Below are 18,306 nucleotides of genomic sequence, written 5' to 3'. Positions count from 1 at the left end.
CTCTCACCTCCTGCCTTGTCCCTCATTCTCCCTCCTCCCGGTCTCTTCCCTCCGGCTGCCCGGTCCCTCGTTCTCCTTCCCTCCAGCTGCCCCGTCCCTCGTTCTCCTTCCCTCCGGCTGCCCGGTCCCTCGTTCTCCTTCCCTCCGGCTGCCCGGTCCCTCGTTCTCCTTCCCTCCGGCTGCCCGGTCCCTCGTTCTCCTTCCCTCCGGCTGCCCGGTCCCTCGTTCTCCTTCCTCTCGGCCTCTCACCTCCTGCCCGGTCCCTCGTTCTCCTTCCTCTCGGCCTCTCACCTCCTGCCTTGTCCCTCATTCTCCCTCCTCCCGGCCTCTTCCCTCCGGCTGCCCGGTCCCTCGTTCTCCTTCCCTCCGGCTGCCCGGTCCCTCGTTCTCCTTCCCTCCGGCTGCCCGGTCCCTCGTTCTCCTTCCCTCCGGCTGCCCGGTCCCTCGTTCTCTTTCCTCTCGGCCTCTTACCTCCTGCCCGGTCCCTCGTTCTCTTTCCTCTCGGCCTCTTACCTCCTGCCCGGTCCCTCGTTCTCCTTTCTTTCGGCCTCTTACCTCCTGCCTTGTCTCTCATTCTCCCTCCGGCTGCCCGGTCCCTCGTTCTCCTTCCCTCCGGCTGCCCGGTCCCTCGTTCTCCTTCCCTCCGGCTGCCCGGTCCCTCGTTCTCCTTCCCTCCGGCTGCCCGGTCCCTCGTTCTTCTTCCCTCCGGCCTCTTACCTCCTGCCTTGTCCCTCGTTCTCCTTGCCTCCCGGCCGGTCCCTCGTTCTCCTTGCCTCCCGCCCGGTCCCGCGTTCTCCTTGCCTCCCGCCCGGTCCCGCGTTCTCCTTGCCTCCCGCCCGGTCCCTCGTTCTCCTTGCCTCCCGCCCGGTCCCTCGTTCTCCTTACCTCCCGGCCGGTCCCTCGTTCTCCTTACCTCCCGGCCCCCTTACCTCCCGGCCGGTCCCTCGTTCTCCTTACCTCCCGGCTCCCTTACCTCCCGGCCGGTCCCTCGTTCTCCTTACCTCCCGGCCCCCTTACCTCCCGGCCGGTCCCTCGTTCTCCTTACCTCCCGGCCGGTCCCTCGTTCTCCTTACCTCCCGGCCGGTCCCTCGTTCTCCTTACCTCCCGCCCGGTCACTCGTTCTCCTTACCTCCCGGCCCCCTTACCTCCCGCCCGGTCCCTCGTTCTCCTTACCTCCCGGCCCCCTTACCTCCCGGCCGGTCCCTCGTTCTCCTTACCTCCCGCCCGGTCCCTCGTTCTCCTTACCTCCCGCCCGGTCCCTCGTTCTCCTTACCTCCCGCCCGGTCCCTCGTTCTCCTTACCTCCCGCCCGGTCCCTCGTTCTCCTTACCTCCCGGCTCCCTTACCTCCCGGCCGGTCCCTCGTTCTCCTTACCTCCCGCCCGGTCCCTCGTTCTCCTTACCTCCCGCCCGGTCCCTCGTTCTCCTTACCTCCCGGCTCCCTTACCTCCCGGCCGGTCCCTCGTTCTCCTTACCTCCCGGCCCCCTTACCTCCCGGCCGGTCCCTCGTTCTCCTTACCTCCCGGCCGGTCCCTCGTTCTCCTTACCTCCCGGCCGGTCCCTCGTTCTCCTTACCTCCCGCCCGGTCACTCGTTCTCCTTACCTCCCGGCCCCCTTACCTCCCGCCCGGTCCCTCGTTCTCCTTACCTCCCGGCCCCCTTACCTCCCGGCCGGTCCCTCGTTCTCCTTACCTCCCGCCCGGTCCCTCGTTCTCCTTACCTCCCGCCCGGTCCCTCGTTCTCCTTACCTCCCGCCCGGTCCCTCGTTCTCCTTACCTCCCGCCCGGTCCCTCGTTCTCCTTACCTCCCGCCCGGTCCCTCGTTCTCCTTACCTCCCGGCTCCCTTACCTCCCGGCCGGTCCCTCGTTCTCCTTACCTCCCGCCCGGTCCCTCGTTCTCCTTACCTCCCGGCTCCCTTACCTCCCGGCCGGTCCCTCGTTCTCCTTACCTCCCGCCCGGTCCCTCGTTCTCCTTACCTCCCGGCTCCCTTACCTCCCGGCCGGTCCCTCGTTCTCCTTACCTCCCGCCCGGTCAATCGTTCTCCTTACCTCCCGCCCGGTCCCTCGTTCTCCTTACCTCCCGCCCGGTCCCTCGTTCTCCTTACCTCCCGCCCGGTCCCTCGTTCTCCTTACCTCCCGGCTCCCTTACCTCCCGGCCGGTCCCTCGTTCTCCTTACCTCCCGCCCGGTCACTCGTTCTCCTTACCTCCCGGCCGGTCCCTCGTTCTCCACTGACTTTGGCTTCTTTTTGGCTTATTGTCCTGTATTTCCCCCGTACACGTTCTCATTTATCTTTTCTTGTAGGTGAGAGAAATCGGCTGGCGTCAGAAACACGAGTCTTTCTTGAGGACAATTCGCCAGGCGCGGGTAGTGCAGGACGTTGTTGCCAGAGGGGGAAAGATATCCGATCTGCCTCCTCATCCCCCACAGGAGAACCCGGATTACGTGGCTTGTCCTCATTGCAGCCGGCGCTTTGCTCCACGAGCAGCAGAACGACATATTCCAAAATGTGAGAATATTAAAAGCAGGCCCCGTCCCCCACCGTCCCGCCGCCGCTGACACAGGTAAGACCACGGAGGATGAGCACAAGGTCTCATTCACAGCTGGATTTTAGCGTCTGCATTATGGCTGCGAGTCCAAGCCCGACTTACAGCCTCATATCCCAGACCCGTCTGAATGAAGCCAAAGGCCGTGTTCACACTACGCTTGTCTCGCCAGATGCAGCAATAGTCTCCAATGGGCTGACGCATGCCAAGAGCGTCTATTTGTGGTACGTCTGGCCCGTCCCGCACGTGATCCGTATTCCACTAAATATTTTGATGGGATTAGAGAAATGACAGGACACGCAGCAGGATAGTGCCACCCCCCCGTCAGCAGGGTAGTGCCCCCCGTCAGCAGGATAGTGCCCCCCGTCAGCAGGATAGTGCCCCCCGTCAGCAGGATAGTGCCCCCCGTCAGCAGGATAGTGCCCCCCGTCAGCAGGATAGTGCCCCCCGTCAGCAGGGTAGTGCCCCCCTTTCAGCAGGATAGTGCCTCCCGTCAGCAGGATAGTGCCCCCCCCCCCGTCAGCAGGATAGTGCCCCCCCCCCCGTCAGCAGGATAGTGCCCCCCCCGTCAGCAGGGTAGTGCCCCCCCCGTCAGCAGGGTAGTGCCCCCCCCCGTCAGCAGGGTAGTGCCCCCCCCCGTCAGCAGGGTAGTGCCCCCCCGTCAGCAGGGTAGTGCCCCCCCCGTCAGCAGGATAGTGCCCCCCGTCAGCAGGGTAGTGCCCCCCTTTCAGCAGGATAGTGCCTCCCGTCAGCAGGATAGTGCCCCCGCCACGTCTTGTGCCGGAGACCGCGGGAACCTCCAGACGTCTTGTGGAGTCCATGACGACGGATAAGAGCTGTGCGGGGGCGCGAGGGCGACTACACAGTGTTAGGCGGGTGGTTATGGTGGATCGGTGTGTATTCTATTACTGATAAGTGAGCGGAGTACAGATGCTGCAGGTGTGGAGAAGCGCAGGTCTCCTCCGTCATGATGTGGCAGATACAATACTCAGAGGGGGTGGATGTGATCAGTGTGATGTGTGACCAGTGTGATGTGTGACCAGTGTGATGTGTGACCAGTGTGATGTGTGATCAGTGAGATGTGTGATGTGTGATCGGTGTGATGTGTGATCAGTGTGATGTGTGACCAGTGTGATGTGTGACCAGTGTGATGTGTGACCAGTGTGATGTGTGACCAGTGTGATGTGTGATCAGTGAGATGTGTGATCAGTGTGATGTGTGATCAGTGAGATGTGTGATGTGTGATCAGTGTGATGTGTGATCAGTGAGATGTGTGATGTGTGATCAGTGTGATGTGTGACCAGTGAGATGTGTGATCAGTGTGACGTGTGATCAGTGTGACGTGTGACCAGTGTGATGTGTGATCAGTGTGACGTGTGATCAGTGTGACGTGTGATCAGTGTGACGTGTGATCAGTGTGATGTGTGACCAGTGTGATGTGTGATCAGTGTGACGTGTGACCAGTGTGATCAGTGTGATGTGTGATCAGTGTGATGTGTGATCAGTGTGATGTGTGATCAGTGTGACGTGTGACCAGTGTGACGTGTGATCAGTGTGATCAGTGTGATGTGTGATCAGTGTGATGTGTGATCAGTGTGATGTGTGACCAGTGTGATGTGTGACCAGTGTGATGTGTGATCAGTGTGATGTGTGACCAGTGAGATGTGTGACCAGTGAGATGTGTGACCAGTGTGATGTGTGACCAGTGTGATCAGTGTGATCCGTGTGATGTGTGATCCGTGTGACCAGTGTGATGTGATCAGTGTGATGTGTGATCAGTGTGACGTGTGATCAGTGTGACGTGTGACCAGTGTGATGTGTGATCAGTGTGATGTGTGACCAGTGAGATGTGTGACCAGTGAGATGTGTGACCAGTGTGATCAGTGTGATCCGTGTGATGTGTGATCCGTGTGACCAGTGTGATGTGTCATCAGTGTGATGTGTGATCAGTGTGATCAGTGTGATGTGTGACCAGTGTGATGTGTGATCAGTGTGATCCGTGTGATGTGTGACCAGTGTGATGTGTGACCAGTGTGATGTGTGACCAGTGTGATGTGTGACCAGTGTGATGTGTGACCAGTGTGATGTGTGATCCGTGTGACGTGTGACCAGTGTGATGTGTGACCAGTGAGATGTGTGACCAGTGTGATCAGTGTGATCAGTGAGATGTGTGATCAGTGAGATGTGTGATCAGTGTGACGTGTGACCAGTGTGATGTGTGATCAGTGTGATGTGTGATCAGTGTGATGTGTGACCAGTGTGATCAGTGAGATGTGTGATCAGTGAGATGTGTGACCAGTGTGATGTGTGATCAGTGTGATCCATGTCATGTGTGACCAGTGTGATGTGTGACCAATGTGATGTGTGACCAGTGTGATGTGTGATCCGTGTGATGTGTGACCAGTGTGATCAGTGTGATCAGTGTGATGTGTGATCCGTGTGATCCGTGTGATGTGTGATCAGTGTGATCCGTGTGATGTGTGATCCGTGTGATGTGTGACCAGTGTGATGTGTGACCAGTGTGATGTGTGATCAGTGTGATGTGTGACCGGTGTGATGTGTGACCGGTGTGATGTGTGACCAGTGTGATGTGTGACCGGTGTGATGTGTGACCGGTGTGATGTGTGACCAGTGTGATGTGTGATCAGTGTGATGTGTGACCTGTGTGACCAGTGTGATGTGTGACCAGTGTGATGTGTGACCAGTGTGATCAGTGTGACCAGTGTGATGTGTGACTAGTGTGATCCATGTGAAGTGTGATCAGTGTGATCCGTGTGATGTGTGATCAGTGTGACCAGTGTGATGTGTGACCAGTGTGACCAGTGTGATGTGTGACCAGTGTGATGTGTGACCAGTGTGATGTGTGAACAGTGTGATGTGTGACCAGTGTGATGTGTGATCAGTGTGATGTGTGACCAGTGTGATACATGTGATGTGTGACCAGTGTGATCAGTGTGATGTGTGATCAGTGTGATGTGTGACTAGTGTGATCCATGTGAAGTGTGATCCGTGTGATCAGTGTGATGTGTGACCAGTGAGATGTGTGATCCATGTGATGTGTGACCAGTGTGATGTGTGATCAGTGTGATGTGTGATCAGTGTGATCCATGTGATGTGTGACCAGTGTGATGTGTGACCAGTGTGATGTGTGACCAGTGTGATGTGTGATCAGTGTGATGTGTGATGTGTGACCAGTGTGATGTGTGATCAGTGAGATGTGTGACCAGTGTGATGTGTGACCAGTGTGATGTGTGATCAGTGTGATGTGTGATTAGTGTGATCCATGTGAAGTGTGACCAGTGTGATGTGTGATCAGTGTGATCAGTGTGATGTGTGATCAGTGTGATGTGTGATCAGTGTGATGTGTGATCAGTGTGACGTGTGATCAGTGTGACGTGTGATCAGTGTGATGTGTGATCAGTGTGATGTGTGATCAGTGTGATGTGTGATCAGTGTGACGTGTGATCAGTGTGACGTGTGATCAGTGTGATGTGTGATGTGTGACCAGTGTGATGTGTGACCAGTGTGATGTGTGACCAGTGTGATGTGTGACCAGTGTGATGTGTGACCAGTGTGATGTGTGATCAGTGTGATGTGTGATCCATGTGATGTGTGACCAGTGTGATGTGTGACCAGTGTGATGTGTGACCAGTGTGATCAGTGTGATGTGTGATCAGTGTGATGTGTGACCAGTGAGATGTGTGACCAGTGTGATCCATGTGATGTGTGATCAGTGTGATCCATGTGATGTGTGATCAGTGTGATGTGTGATCAGTGTGATGTGTGACCAGTGTGACCAGTGTGATGTGTGATGTGTGACCAGTGTGATGTGTGACCAGTGTGATGTGTGACCAGTGAGATGTGTGACCAGTGAGATGTGTGACCAGTGTGATGTGTGATCAGTGTGATGTGTGATCAGTGTGATGTGTGATGTGTGACCAGTGTGATGTGTGACCAGTGTGATGTGTGACCAGTGAGATGTGTGACCAGTGAGATGTGTGACCAGTGTGATGTGTGATGTGTGATCAGTGTGATGTGTGACCAGTGAGATGTGTGATCAGTGTGATGTGTGACCAGTGAGATGTGTGATCAGTGTGATGTGTGACGTGTGATCAGTGTGATGTGTGACCAGTGAGATGTGTGACCAGTGTGATGTGTGATCAGTGTGATGTGTGACCAGTGTGACCAGTGTGATGTGTGACCAGTGAGATGTGTGACCAGTGTGATGTGTGATCAGTGTGATGTGTGACCAGTGAGATGTGTGACCAGTGTGATGTGTGATCAGTGTGATGTGTGATGTGTGATCAGTGTGATGTGTGATCAGTGTGACCAGTGTGATGTGTGACCAGTGAGATGTGTGACCAGTGTGATGTGTGATCAGTGTGATGTGTGATCAGTGTGATGTGTGACCAGTGTGATGTGTGATCAGTGTGATGTGTGATCAGTGTGATGTGTGACCAGTGAGATGTGTGATCAGTGTGATGTGTGACGTGTGATCAGTGTGATCAGTGTGATGTGTGATCTGTGTGATCAGTGTGATGTGTGATCAGTGTGATGTGTGACCAGTGTGATGTGTGATCAGTGTGATGTGTGACGTGTGATGTGTGACCAGTGTGATGTGTGATCAGTGTGATGTGTGACCAGTGAGATGTGTGACCAGTGTGATGTGTGACGTGTGATCAGTGTGATGTGTGACCAGTGTGATGTGTGATCAGTGTGATGTGTGATCAGTGTGATGTGTGACGTGTGATGTGTGACCAGTGTGATGTGTGACCAGTGAGATGTGTGATCAGTGTGATGTGTGACGTGTGATGTGTGATCAGTGTGATGTGTGACCAGTGTGATGTGTGATGTGTGACCAGTGTGATGTGTGATCAGTGTGATGTGTGACGTGTGATGTGTGATCAGTGTGATGTGTGACCAGTGTGATGTGTGATGTGTGACCAGTGTGATGTGTGATCCATGTGATGTGTGATCAGTGTGATGTGTGATCAGTGTGATGTGTGATCAGTGTGATGTGTGACCAGTGTGATGTGTGATCAGTGTGATGTGTGATCAGTGTGATGTGTGACGTGTGATGTGTGATCAGTGTGATGTGTGACCAGTGTGATGTGTGACCAGTGAGATGTGTGATCAGTGTGATGTGTGACGTGTGACCAGTGTGATGTGTGACCAGTGAGATGTGTGACCAGTGAGATGTGTGACCAGTGAGATGTGTGACCAGTGTGATGTGTGACCAGTGTCATGTGTGACCAGTGTGATGTGTGACCAGTGTGATGTGTGATCAGTGTGATGTGTGACGTGTGACCAGTGTGATGTGTGACCAGTGTGACGTGTGACCAGTGTGATGTGTGACCAGTGAGATGTGTGATCAGTGTGATGTGTGACCAGTGTGATGTGTGACCAGTGAGATGTGTGATCAGTGTGATGTGTGATCAGTGTGATGTGTGATGTGTGATCAGTGTGATGTGTGACCAGTGTGATGTGTGATCAGTGTGATGTGTGACCAGTGTGATGTGTGACCAGTGTGATGTGTGACCAGTGAGATGTGTGATCAGTGTGATGTGTGATCAGTGTGATGTGTGACGTGTGATGTGTGACCAGTGTGATGTGTGATCAGTGTGATCAGTGTGATGTGTGACCAGTGTGATGTGTGACCAGTGTGATGTGTGACCAGTGTGATGTGTGACCAGTGTGATCCATGTGATGTGTGACCAGTGTGATGTGTGATCAGTGTGATGTGTGATCAGTGTGATGTGTGATCAGTGTGATCAGTGTGATGTGTGACCAGTGTGATGTGTGACCAGTGTGATGTGTGACCAGTGTGATGTGTGACCAGTGTGATCAGTGTGATCAGTGTGATGTGTGATCAGTGTGATCCGTGTGATGTGTGACCAGTGTGATGTGTGATCCGTGTGATGTGTGACCAGTGTGATGTGTGACCAGTGTGATGTGTGACCAGTGTGATGTGTGACCAGTGTGATGTGTGACCAGTGTGATCAGTGAGATGTGTGACCAGTGTGATGTGTGACCAGTGTGATGTGTGACCAGTGTGATGTGTGATCAGTGAGATGTGTGACCAGTGTGACCAGTGTGATGTGTGACCAGTGTGATGTGTGATCAGTGAGATGTGTGATCAGTGAGATGTGTGACCAGTGTGACCAGTGTGATGTGTGATCCGTGTGATGTGTGACCAGTGTGATGTATGATCAGTGTGATCCGTGTGATGTGTGACCAGTGAGATGTGTGACCAGTGAGATGTGTGACCAGTGTGATGTGTGACCAGTGTGATGTGTGACCAGTGTGATGTGTGACCAGTGTGATGTGTGACCAGTGTGATGTGTGATCAGTGAGATGTGTGACCAGTGTGATGTGTGACCAGTGTGATGTGTGACCAGTGTGATGTGTGATCAGTGTGAAGTGTGACCAGTGAGATGTGTGACCAGTGAGATGTGTGACCAGTGAGATGTGTGACCAGTGAGATGTGTGACCAGTGAGATGTGTGACCAGTGTGATGTGTGACCAGTGTGATCCATGTGATGTGTGATCAGTGTGATCAGTGTGATGTGTGATCAGTGTGACCAGTGTGATGTGTGATCAGTGTGATCCGTGTGATGTGTGATCAGTGAGATGTGTGATCAGTGTGATCCATGTGATGTGTGATCAGTGTGATCAGTGTGATGTGTGATCAGTGTGACCAGTGTGATGTGTGATCAGTGTGATCCGTGTGATGTGTGACCAGTGTGATGTGTGACCAGTGAGATGTGTGACCAGTGTGATCCGTGTGATGTGTGACCAGTGTGATGTGTGATCCGTGTGATGTGTGATCAGTGAGATGTGTGACCAGTGTGATGTGTGACCAGTGTGATGTGTGACCAGTGTGATGTGTGACCAGTGTGATGTGTGACCAGTGTGATGTGTGACCAGTGTGATGTGTGACCAGTGAGATGTGTGACCAGTGTGATGTGTGACCAGTGTGATCCATGTGATGTGTGACCAGTGTGATGTGTGACCAGTGTGATGTGTGATCAGTGTGATGTGTGATCAGTGTGATGTGTGACCAGTGTGATGTGTGATCAGTGTGACCAGTGTGATGTGTGATCAGTGTGATCCATGTGAAGTGTGATCCGTGTGATGTGTGATCCGTGTGATCCATGTGAAGTGTGATCCGTGTGATGTGTGATCAGTGTGATGTGTGACCAGTGTGATGTGTGATCAGTGTGATGTGTGATATGTGTGATCAGTGTGATGTGTGATGTGTGATCAGTGTGATGTGTGACCAGTGTGATGTGTGACCAGTGTGATGTGTGACATGTGTGATCAGTGTGACATGTGTGATCAGTGTGATGTGTGATCCATGTGATGTGTGACCAGTGTGATGTGTGATCAGTGTGATGTGTGATCAGTGTGATGTGTGACCAGTGTGATGTGTGATCAGTGTGATCAGTGTGATGTGTGATGTGTGATCAGTGTGACCAGTGTGATGTGTGACTAGTGTGATCCATGTGAAGTGTGACCAGTGTGATGTGTGATCAGTGTGATCCATGTGAAGTGTGATCCGTGTGATGTGTGATCAGTGTGACGTGTGACCAGTGTGATGTGTGACCGGTGTGATGTGTGACCAGTGTGATGTGTGATCAGTGTGATGTGTGATCAGTGTGATGTGTGATCCATGTGATGTGTGATCAGTGTGATGTGTGACCAGTGTGATGTGTGACCAGTGTGATGTGTGACTAGTGTGATCCATGTGAAGTGTGATCAGTGTGATCCATGTGAAGTGTGATCCGTGTGATCAGTGTGATGTGTGACCAGTGTGATGTGTGACCAGTGTGATGTGTGACCAGTGTGATGTGTGACCAGTGTGATGTGTGACCAGTGTGATGTGTGACCAGTGTGATGTGTGACCAGTGTGATGTGTGACCAGTGTGATGTATGATCAGTGTGATCCGTGTGATGTGTGATCCATGTGATGTGTGACCAGTGTGATGTGTGATCAGTGTGATCAGTGTGATGTGTGATCAGTGTGATCCATGTGATGTGTGATCAGTGTGATGTGTGATCAGTGTGATCCATGTGATGTGTGACCAGTGTGATGTGTGATCAGTGTGATGTGTGACCAGTGTGATGTGTGACCAGTGTGATGTGTGACCTGTGTGATGTGTGACCAGTGTGATGTGTGATGTGTGATGTGTGATCAGTGTGATGTGTGATCCATGTGATGTGTGATGTATGATGTGTGACCAGTGTGATGTGTGATCAGTGTGATCAGTGTGATCCATGTGATGTGTGATCACTGTGATGTGTGATCAGTGTGATCCATGTGATGTGTGACCAGTGTGATGTGTGATCAGTGTGATGTGTGACATGTGTGATGTGTGACCAGTGTGATGTGTAATGTGTGATGTGTGATCAGTGTGATGTGTGATCCATGTGATGTGTGATGTATGATGTGTGATGTGTGACCAGTGTGATGTGTGATCAGTGTGATGTGTGATCAGTGTGATCCATGTGATGTGTGATCAGTGTGATGTGTGATCAGTGTGATCCATGTGATGTGTGACCAGTGTGATGTGTGATCAGTGTGATGTGTGACCAGTGTGATGTGTGACCAGTGTGATGTGTGATGTGTGACCAGTGTGATGTGTAATGTGTGATGTGTGATCAGTGTGATGTGTGATCCATGTGATGTGTGATGTATGATGTGTGATCAGTGTGATGTGTGATCCATGTGATGTGTGATCCATGTGATGTGTGATCCGTGTGATGTGTGATCCGTGTGATGTGTGATCCGTGTGATGTGTGACCAGTGTGATGTGTGACCAGTGTGATGTGTGATCAGTGTGATGTGTGATCAGTGTGATGTGTGATCAGTGTGATGTGTGACCAGTGTGATGTGTGATCAGTGTGATGTGTGATCAGTGTGATGTGTGACTAGTGTGATCCATGTGAAGTGTGACCAGTGTGATGTGTGATCAGTGTGACGTGTGATCAGTGTGACGTGTGACCAGTGTGATGTGTGACGTGTGATCAGTGTGATGTGTGATGTGTGATCAGTGTGATGTGTGACTAGTGTGATCCATGTGAAGTGTGACCAGTGTGATGTGTGATCAGTGTGATGTGTGATCAGTGTGACGTGTGATCAGTGTGACGTGTGATCAGTGTGATGTGTGATCAGTGTGATGTGTGACCAGTGTGATGTGTGACCAGTGTGATGTGTGACCAGTGTGATGTGTGACCAGTGTGATGTGTGATCAGTGTGACGTGTGATCAGTGTGATGTATGATCAGTGTGATCAGTGTGATGTGTGATCAGTGTGATCCATGTGATGTGTGACCAGTGTGATGTGTGATCAGTGTGATGTGTGATCAGTGTGATCCATGTGATGTGTGACCAGTGTGATGTGTGACATGTGTGATGTGTGACCAGTGTGATGTGTGACCAGTGTGATGTGTGACCAGTGTGATGTGTGACCAGTGTGATCAGTGTGATGTGTGACCAGTGTGATGTGTGACCAGTGTGATGTGTGACCAGTGTGATGTGTGACCAGTGTGATGTGTGACCAGTGAGATGTGTGACCAGTGTGATCCATGTGATGTGTGATCAGTGTGATGTGTGATCAGTGTGATGTGTGATGTGTGACCAGTGTGACCGGTGTGATGTGTGACCGGTGTGATGTGTGACCGGTGTGATGTGTGACCGGTGTGATGTGTGACCAGTGTGATGTGTGACCAGTGAGATGTGTGACCAGTGTGATGTGTGACCAGTGAGATGTGTGACCAGTGAGATGTGTGACCAGTGAGATGTGTGACCAGTGTGATGTGTGATGTGTGATCAGTGTGATGTGTGATCAGTGTGATGTGTGATGTGTGATCAGTGTGATGTGTGACGTGTGATGTGTGACCAGTGTGATGTGTGACCAGTGAGATGTGTGATCAGTGTGATGTGTGATGTGTGATCAGTGTGATGTGTGACCAGTGTGATGTGTGATCAGTGTGACCAGTGTGATGTGTGACCAGTGAGATGTGTGACCAGTGTGATGTGTGACCAGTGAGATGTGTGACCAGTGAGATGTGTGACCAGTGTGATGTGTGATCAGTGTGATGTGTGATCAGTGTGATGTGTGATCAGTGTGATGTGTGATGTGTGACCAGTGTGATGTGTGATCAGTGTGATGTGTGATGTGTGACCAGTGTGATGTGTGACCAGTGAGATGTGTGACCAGTGAGATGTGTGACCAGTGTGATGTGTGATCAGTGTGACGTGTGATCAGTGTGATGTGTGATCAGTGTGATGTGTGATCAGTGTGATGTGTGATGTGTGACCAGTGTGATGTGTGATCAGTGTGATGTGTGATCAGTGTGATGTGTGACCAGTGTGATGTGTGATCAGTGTGATGTGTGACGTGTGATGTGTGACCAGTGTGATGTGTGATCAGTGCGATGTGTGACGTGTGATGTGTGATCCATGTGATGTGTGACCAGTGTGATGTGTGATCAGTGTGATGTGTGACCAGTGAGATGTGTGATCAGTGTGATGTGTGATCAGTGTGATGTGTGACCAGTGTGATGTGTGATCAGTGTGATGTGTGACCAGTGTGATCAGTGTGATGTGTGACCAGTGTGATGTGTGATCAGTGTGATGTGTGATCAGTGTGATGTGTGACCAGTGAGATGTGTGACCAGTGTGATGTGTGACCAGTGTGACCAGTGTGATGTGTGACGTGTGATCAGTGTGATGTGTGACCAGTGTGATGTGTGATCAGTGTGATGTGTGATCAGTGTGATCAGTGTGATGTGTGATGTGTGACCAGTGTGATGTGTGATCAGTGTGATGTGTGATCAGTGTGATGTGTGACCAGTGTGATGTGTGATCAGTGTGATGTGTGACCAGTGTGATGTGTGACCAGTGTGATGTGTGATCAGTGTGATGTGTGACCAGTGTGATGTGTGATCAGTGAGATGTGTGACCAGTGTGATGTGTGATCAGTGTGATGTGTGATCAGTGTGATCCATGTGATGTGTGACCAGTGTGATGTGTGATCAGTGTGACGTGTGATCAGTGTGACGTGTGATCAGTGTGACGTGTGATCAGTGTGACGTGTGATCAGTGTGACGTGTGATCAGTGTGACGTGTGATCAGTGTGATGTGTGACCAGTGTGATGTGTGACCAGTGTGATGTGTGATCAGTGTGATGTGTGACCAGTGTGATGTGTGATCAGTGAGATGTGTGACCAGTGTGATGTGTGATCAGTGTGATGTGTGATCAGTGTGATCCATGTGATGTGTGACCAGTGTGATGTGTGATCAGTGTGACGTGTGATCAGTGTGACGTGTGATCAGTGTGACGTGTGATCAGTGTGACGTGTGATCAGTGTGACGTGTGATCAGTGTGACGTGTGATCAGTGTGACGTGTGACCAGTGTGATGTGTGACGTGTGATGTGTGATGTGTGACTAGTGTGATCCATGTGAAGTGTGACCAGTGTGATGTGTGATCAGTGTGACGTGTGATCAGTGTGACGTGTGACCAGTGTGACGTGTGACCAGTGTGACGTGTGACCAGTGTGACGTGTGACCAGTGTGATGTGTGATCAGTGTGATGTGTGATCAGTGTGATCCATGTGATGTGTGATCAGTGTGATGTGTGACCAGTGTGATGTGTGACCAGTGTGATGTGTGACCAGTGTGACGTGTGATGTGTGACCAGTGTGATGTGTGACCAGTGTGACCAGTGTGATGTGTGACCAGTGTGATGTGTGACCAGTGTGATGTGTGACCAGTGAGATGTGTGACCAGTGTGATCCATGTGATGTGTGATCAGTGTGATCAGTGTGATCCATGTGATCAGTGTGATCCATGTGATGTGTGATCAGTGTGATCAGTGTGATCCATGTGATGTGTGACCAGTGTGATCAGTGTGATGTGTGACCAGTGTGATGTGTGACCAGTGTGATGTGTGATCAGTGTGATGTGTGATCAGTGTGATCCATGTGATGTGTGATCAGTGTGATGTGTGATCAGTGTGATGTGTGACCAGTGTGATGTGTGACCAGTGTGACGTGTGATGTGTGATGTGTGACCAGTGTGATGTGTGACCAGTGTGACCAGTGTGATGTGTGACCAGTGTGATGTGTGACCAGTGTGATGTGTGATGTGTGACCAGTGAGATGTGTGACCAGTGTGATCCATGTGATGTGTGATCAGTGTGATCAGTGTGATCCATGTGATCAGTGTGATCCATGTGATGTGTGATCAGTGTGATCAGTGTGATCCATGTGATGTGTGATCAGTGTGATGTGTGACCAGTGTGATGTGTGACCAGTGTGATGTGTGATCAGTGTGATGTGTGATCAGTGTGATCCATGTGATGTGTGATCAGTGTGATGTGTGATCAGTGTGATGTGTGACCAGTGTGATGTGTGACCAGTGAGATGTGTGACCAGTGAGATGTGTGACCAGTGAGATGTGTGACCAGTGTGATGTGTGACCAGTGTGATGTGTGACGTGTGACCAGTGTGATGTGTGATCAGTGTGATGTGTGATGTGTGACCAGTGTGATGTGTGATCCATGTGATGTGTGACCAGTGTGATGTGTGATCAGTGTGATGTGTGACGTGTGATGTGTGACCAGTGTGATGTGTGATCAGTGTGATGTGTGATCAGTGTGATGTGTGACCAGTGTGATGTGTGACCTGTGTGACCGGTGTGATGTGTGATCGGTGTGATGTGTGACCAGTGTGATGTGTGATCAGTGTGATGTGTGACCAGTGAGATGTGTGACCAGTGTGATGTGTGATCAGTGTGATGTGTGACGTGTGATGTGTGACCAGTGTGATGTGTGATCAGTGTGATGTGTGACCAGTGTGATGTGTGACCTGTGTGACCGGTGTGATGTGTGATGTGTGACCAGTGTGATGTGTGATCAGTGTGATGTGTGACCAGTGAGATGTGTGACGTGTGATGTGTGATCAGTGTGATGTGTGACCAGTGTGATGTGTGATCAGTGTGATGTGTGATCGGTGTGATGTGTGATGTGTGACCGGTGTGATGTGTGATCGGTGTGATGTGTGACCAGTGTGATGTGTGATCAGTGTGATGTGTGACCAGTGAGATGTGTGACGTGTGATGTGTGATCAGTGTGATGTGTGACCAGTGTGATGTGTGATCAGTGTGATGTGTGATCAGTGTGATGTGTGACCAGTGTGATGTGTGACGTGTGATGTGTGACCAGTGTGATGTGTGACCAGTGTGATGTGTGACCAGTGAGATGTGTGATCAGTGTGATGTGTGATCAGTGTGATGTGTGACGTGTGATGTGTGACCAGTGTGATGTGTGGTCCGTGTGATGTGTGACGTGTGATGTGTGACGTGTGATCAGTGTGATGTGTGACCAGTGTGATGTGTGATCAGTGACCAGTGTGATGTGTGACCAGTGAGATGTGTGACCAGTGTGACGTGTGATCAGTGTGACGTGTGATGTGTGATCAGTGTGATGTGTGATCAGTGTGATGTGTGATCAGTGTGATGTGTGACCAGTGTGATCAGTGTGATGTGTGACGTGTGACCAGTGTGATGTGTGACCAGTGAGATGTGTGACCAGTGTGATCAGTGTGATGTGTGATGTGTGACGTGTGACCAGTGTGATGTGTGACCAGTGTGATGTGTGACCAGTGTGATCAGTGTGATGTGTGACCAGTGTGATGTGTGATCAGTGTGATGTGTGATCAGTGTGATGTGTGATCAGTGTGATGTGTGACCAGTGTGATGTGTGACCAGTGTGATGTGTGACCAGTGTGATGTGTGACCAGTGTGATGTGTGACCAGTGAGATGTGTGACCAGTGTGATGTGTGATGTGTGACCAGTGTGATGTGTGACCAGTGTGATGTGTGATCAGTGTGATGTGTGATGTGTGACCAGTGTGATGTGTGATCAGTGTGATGTGTGACGTGTGTTGTGTGATCAGTGTGATCAGTGTGATGTGTGACCAGTGTGATGTGTGACCAGTGTGATGTGTGATCAGTGTGATGTGTGACGTGTGATGTGAGATGTGTGACCAGTGAGATGTGTGACCAGTGTGATGTGTGATCCATGTGATGTGTGACCAGTGTGATGTGTGATCAGTGTGATGTGTGACCAGTGTGATCAGTGTGATCAGTGTGATGTGTGATGTGTGATCAGTGTGACCAGTGTGATGTGTGACGTGTGATGTGTGATCAGTGTGATGTGTGATCAGTGTGATGTGTGACCAGTGTGATCAGTGTGATGTGTGACCAGTGTGATGTGTGACCAGTGTGATGTGTGACATGTGTGACGTGTGACCAGTGTGATGTGTGACCAGTGTGACGTGTGATCAGTGTGATGTGTGATCAGTGTGATGTGTGATCAGTGTGATGTGTGACCAGTGTGATGTGTGACCAGTGTGATGTGTGATCAGTGTGATGTGTGATCCATGTGATCCATGTGATGTGTGATCAGTGTGATGTGTGATCAGTGTGATCCATGTGATGTGTGACCAGTGTGATGTGTGATCAGTGTGATGTGTGACCAGTGTGATGTGTGATCAGTGTGATGTGTGATGTGTGACCAGTGTGATGTGTGATCCATGTGATGTGTGATGTGTGATGTGTGATCCATGTGATGTGTGATCAGTGTGATCAGTGTGATGTGTGATCAGTGTGACCAGTGTGATCAGTGTGATGTGTGATCAGTGTGATGTGTGACTAGTGTGATCCATGTGAAGTGTGACCAGTGTGATGTGTGATCAGTGTGATCCATGTGAAGTGTGATCCGTGTGATCAGTGTGATGTGTGATCAGTGTGATGTGTGACCAGTGTGATGTGTGACCAGTGTGATGTGTGACCAGTGTGATGTGTGACCAGTGTGATGTGTGACCAGTGTGATGTGTGACCAGTGTGATCCGTGTGATGTGTGATCCATGTGATGTGTGATCAGTGTGATCAGTGTGATGTGTGATCAGTGTGATCCATGTGATGTGTGATCAGTGTGATGTGTGATCAGTGTGATCCATGTGATGTGTGACCAGTGTGATGTGTGATCAGTGTGATGTGTGATCAGTGTGATGTGTGATCCATGTGATGTGTGATGTATGATGTGTGATCAGTGTGATGTGTGATCCATGTGATGTGTGATCAGTGTGATGTGTGACCAGTGTGATGTGTGATCAGTGTGATGTGTGACCAGTGTGATATGTGATCAGTGTGATCAGTGTGATGTGTGATCAGTGTGATGTGTGATCAGTGAGATGTGTGATCAGTGAGATGTGTGATCAGTGTGACCAGTGTGACCAGTGTGATGTGTGATCAGTGTGATGTGTGACGTGTGATGTGTGACCAGTGTGATGTGTGACGTGTGATGTGTGATCAGTGTGATGTGTGATCAGTGTGATGTGTGACTAGTGTGATACATGTGAAGTGTGACATGTGTGATCAGTGTGATCAGTGTGACGTGTGATCAGTGTGACGTGTGACCAGTGTGATGTGTGATGTGTGACGTGTGATGTGTGACCAGTGTGATGTGTGATGTGTAATCAGTGTGATGTGTGACTAGTGTGATCCATGTGAAGTGTGATCAGTGTGACGTGTGATCAGTGTGATGTGTGATCAGTGTGATGTGTGACCAGTGTGATGTGTGATCAGTGTGATGTATGATCAGTGTGATCCATGTGATGTGTGACCAGTGTGATGTGTGATCAGTGTGATGTGTGATCAGTGTGATCCATGTGATGTGTGATCAGTGTGATGTGTG

The 18,306-nt window shown here is 50.8% G+C and overlaps 1 protein-coding gene across 2 annotated transcripts in view; it reads left to right on the top strand.

Moving 5' to 3' along the window:
* Positions 1-18,306, top strand: part of LOC142710028 (uncharacterized) — a 29,994-nt gene that overhangs the window by 3,116 nt on the left and 8,572 nt on the right. For both annotated transcript variants that reach the window (XM_075848515.1, XM_075848516.1), the window contains exon 3: positions 2,300-2,559. In XM_075848515.1, coding sequence (XP_075704630.1) covers positions 2,300-2,554 — 255 coding nt within the window. In that variant the 3' untranslated portion in view covers positions 2,555-2,559. The remainder of the gene's footprint in view (positions 1-2,299; positions 2,560-18,306) is intronic.

Source organism: Rhinoderma darwinii, unplaced genomic scaffold (genome assembly GCF_050947455.1).
Source record: "Rhinoderma darwinii isolate aRhiDar2 unplaced genomic scaffold, aRhiDar2.hap1 Scaffold_421, whole genome shotgun sequence".
Lineage (NCBI taxonomy): Eukaryota > Metazoa > Chordata > Amphibia > Anura > Rhinodermatidae > Rhinoderma > Rhinoderma darwinii.
Note: the sequence above shows the minus strand (reverse complement) of the source record. Positions and strands in the feature narration are given on the sequence as shown.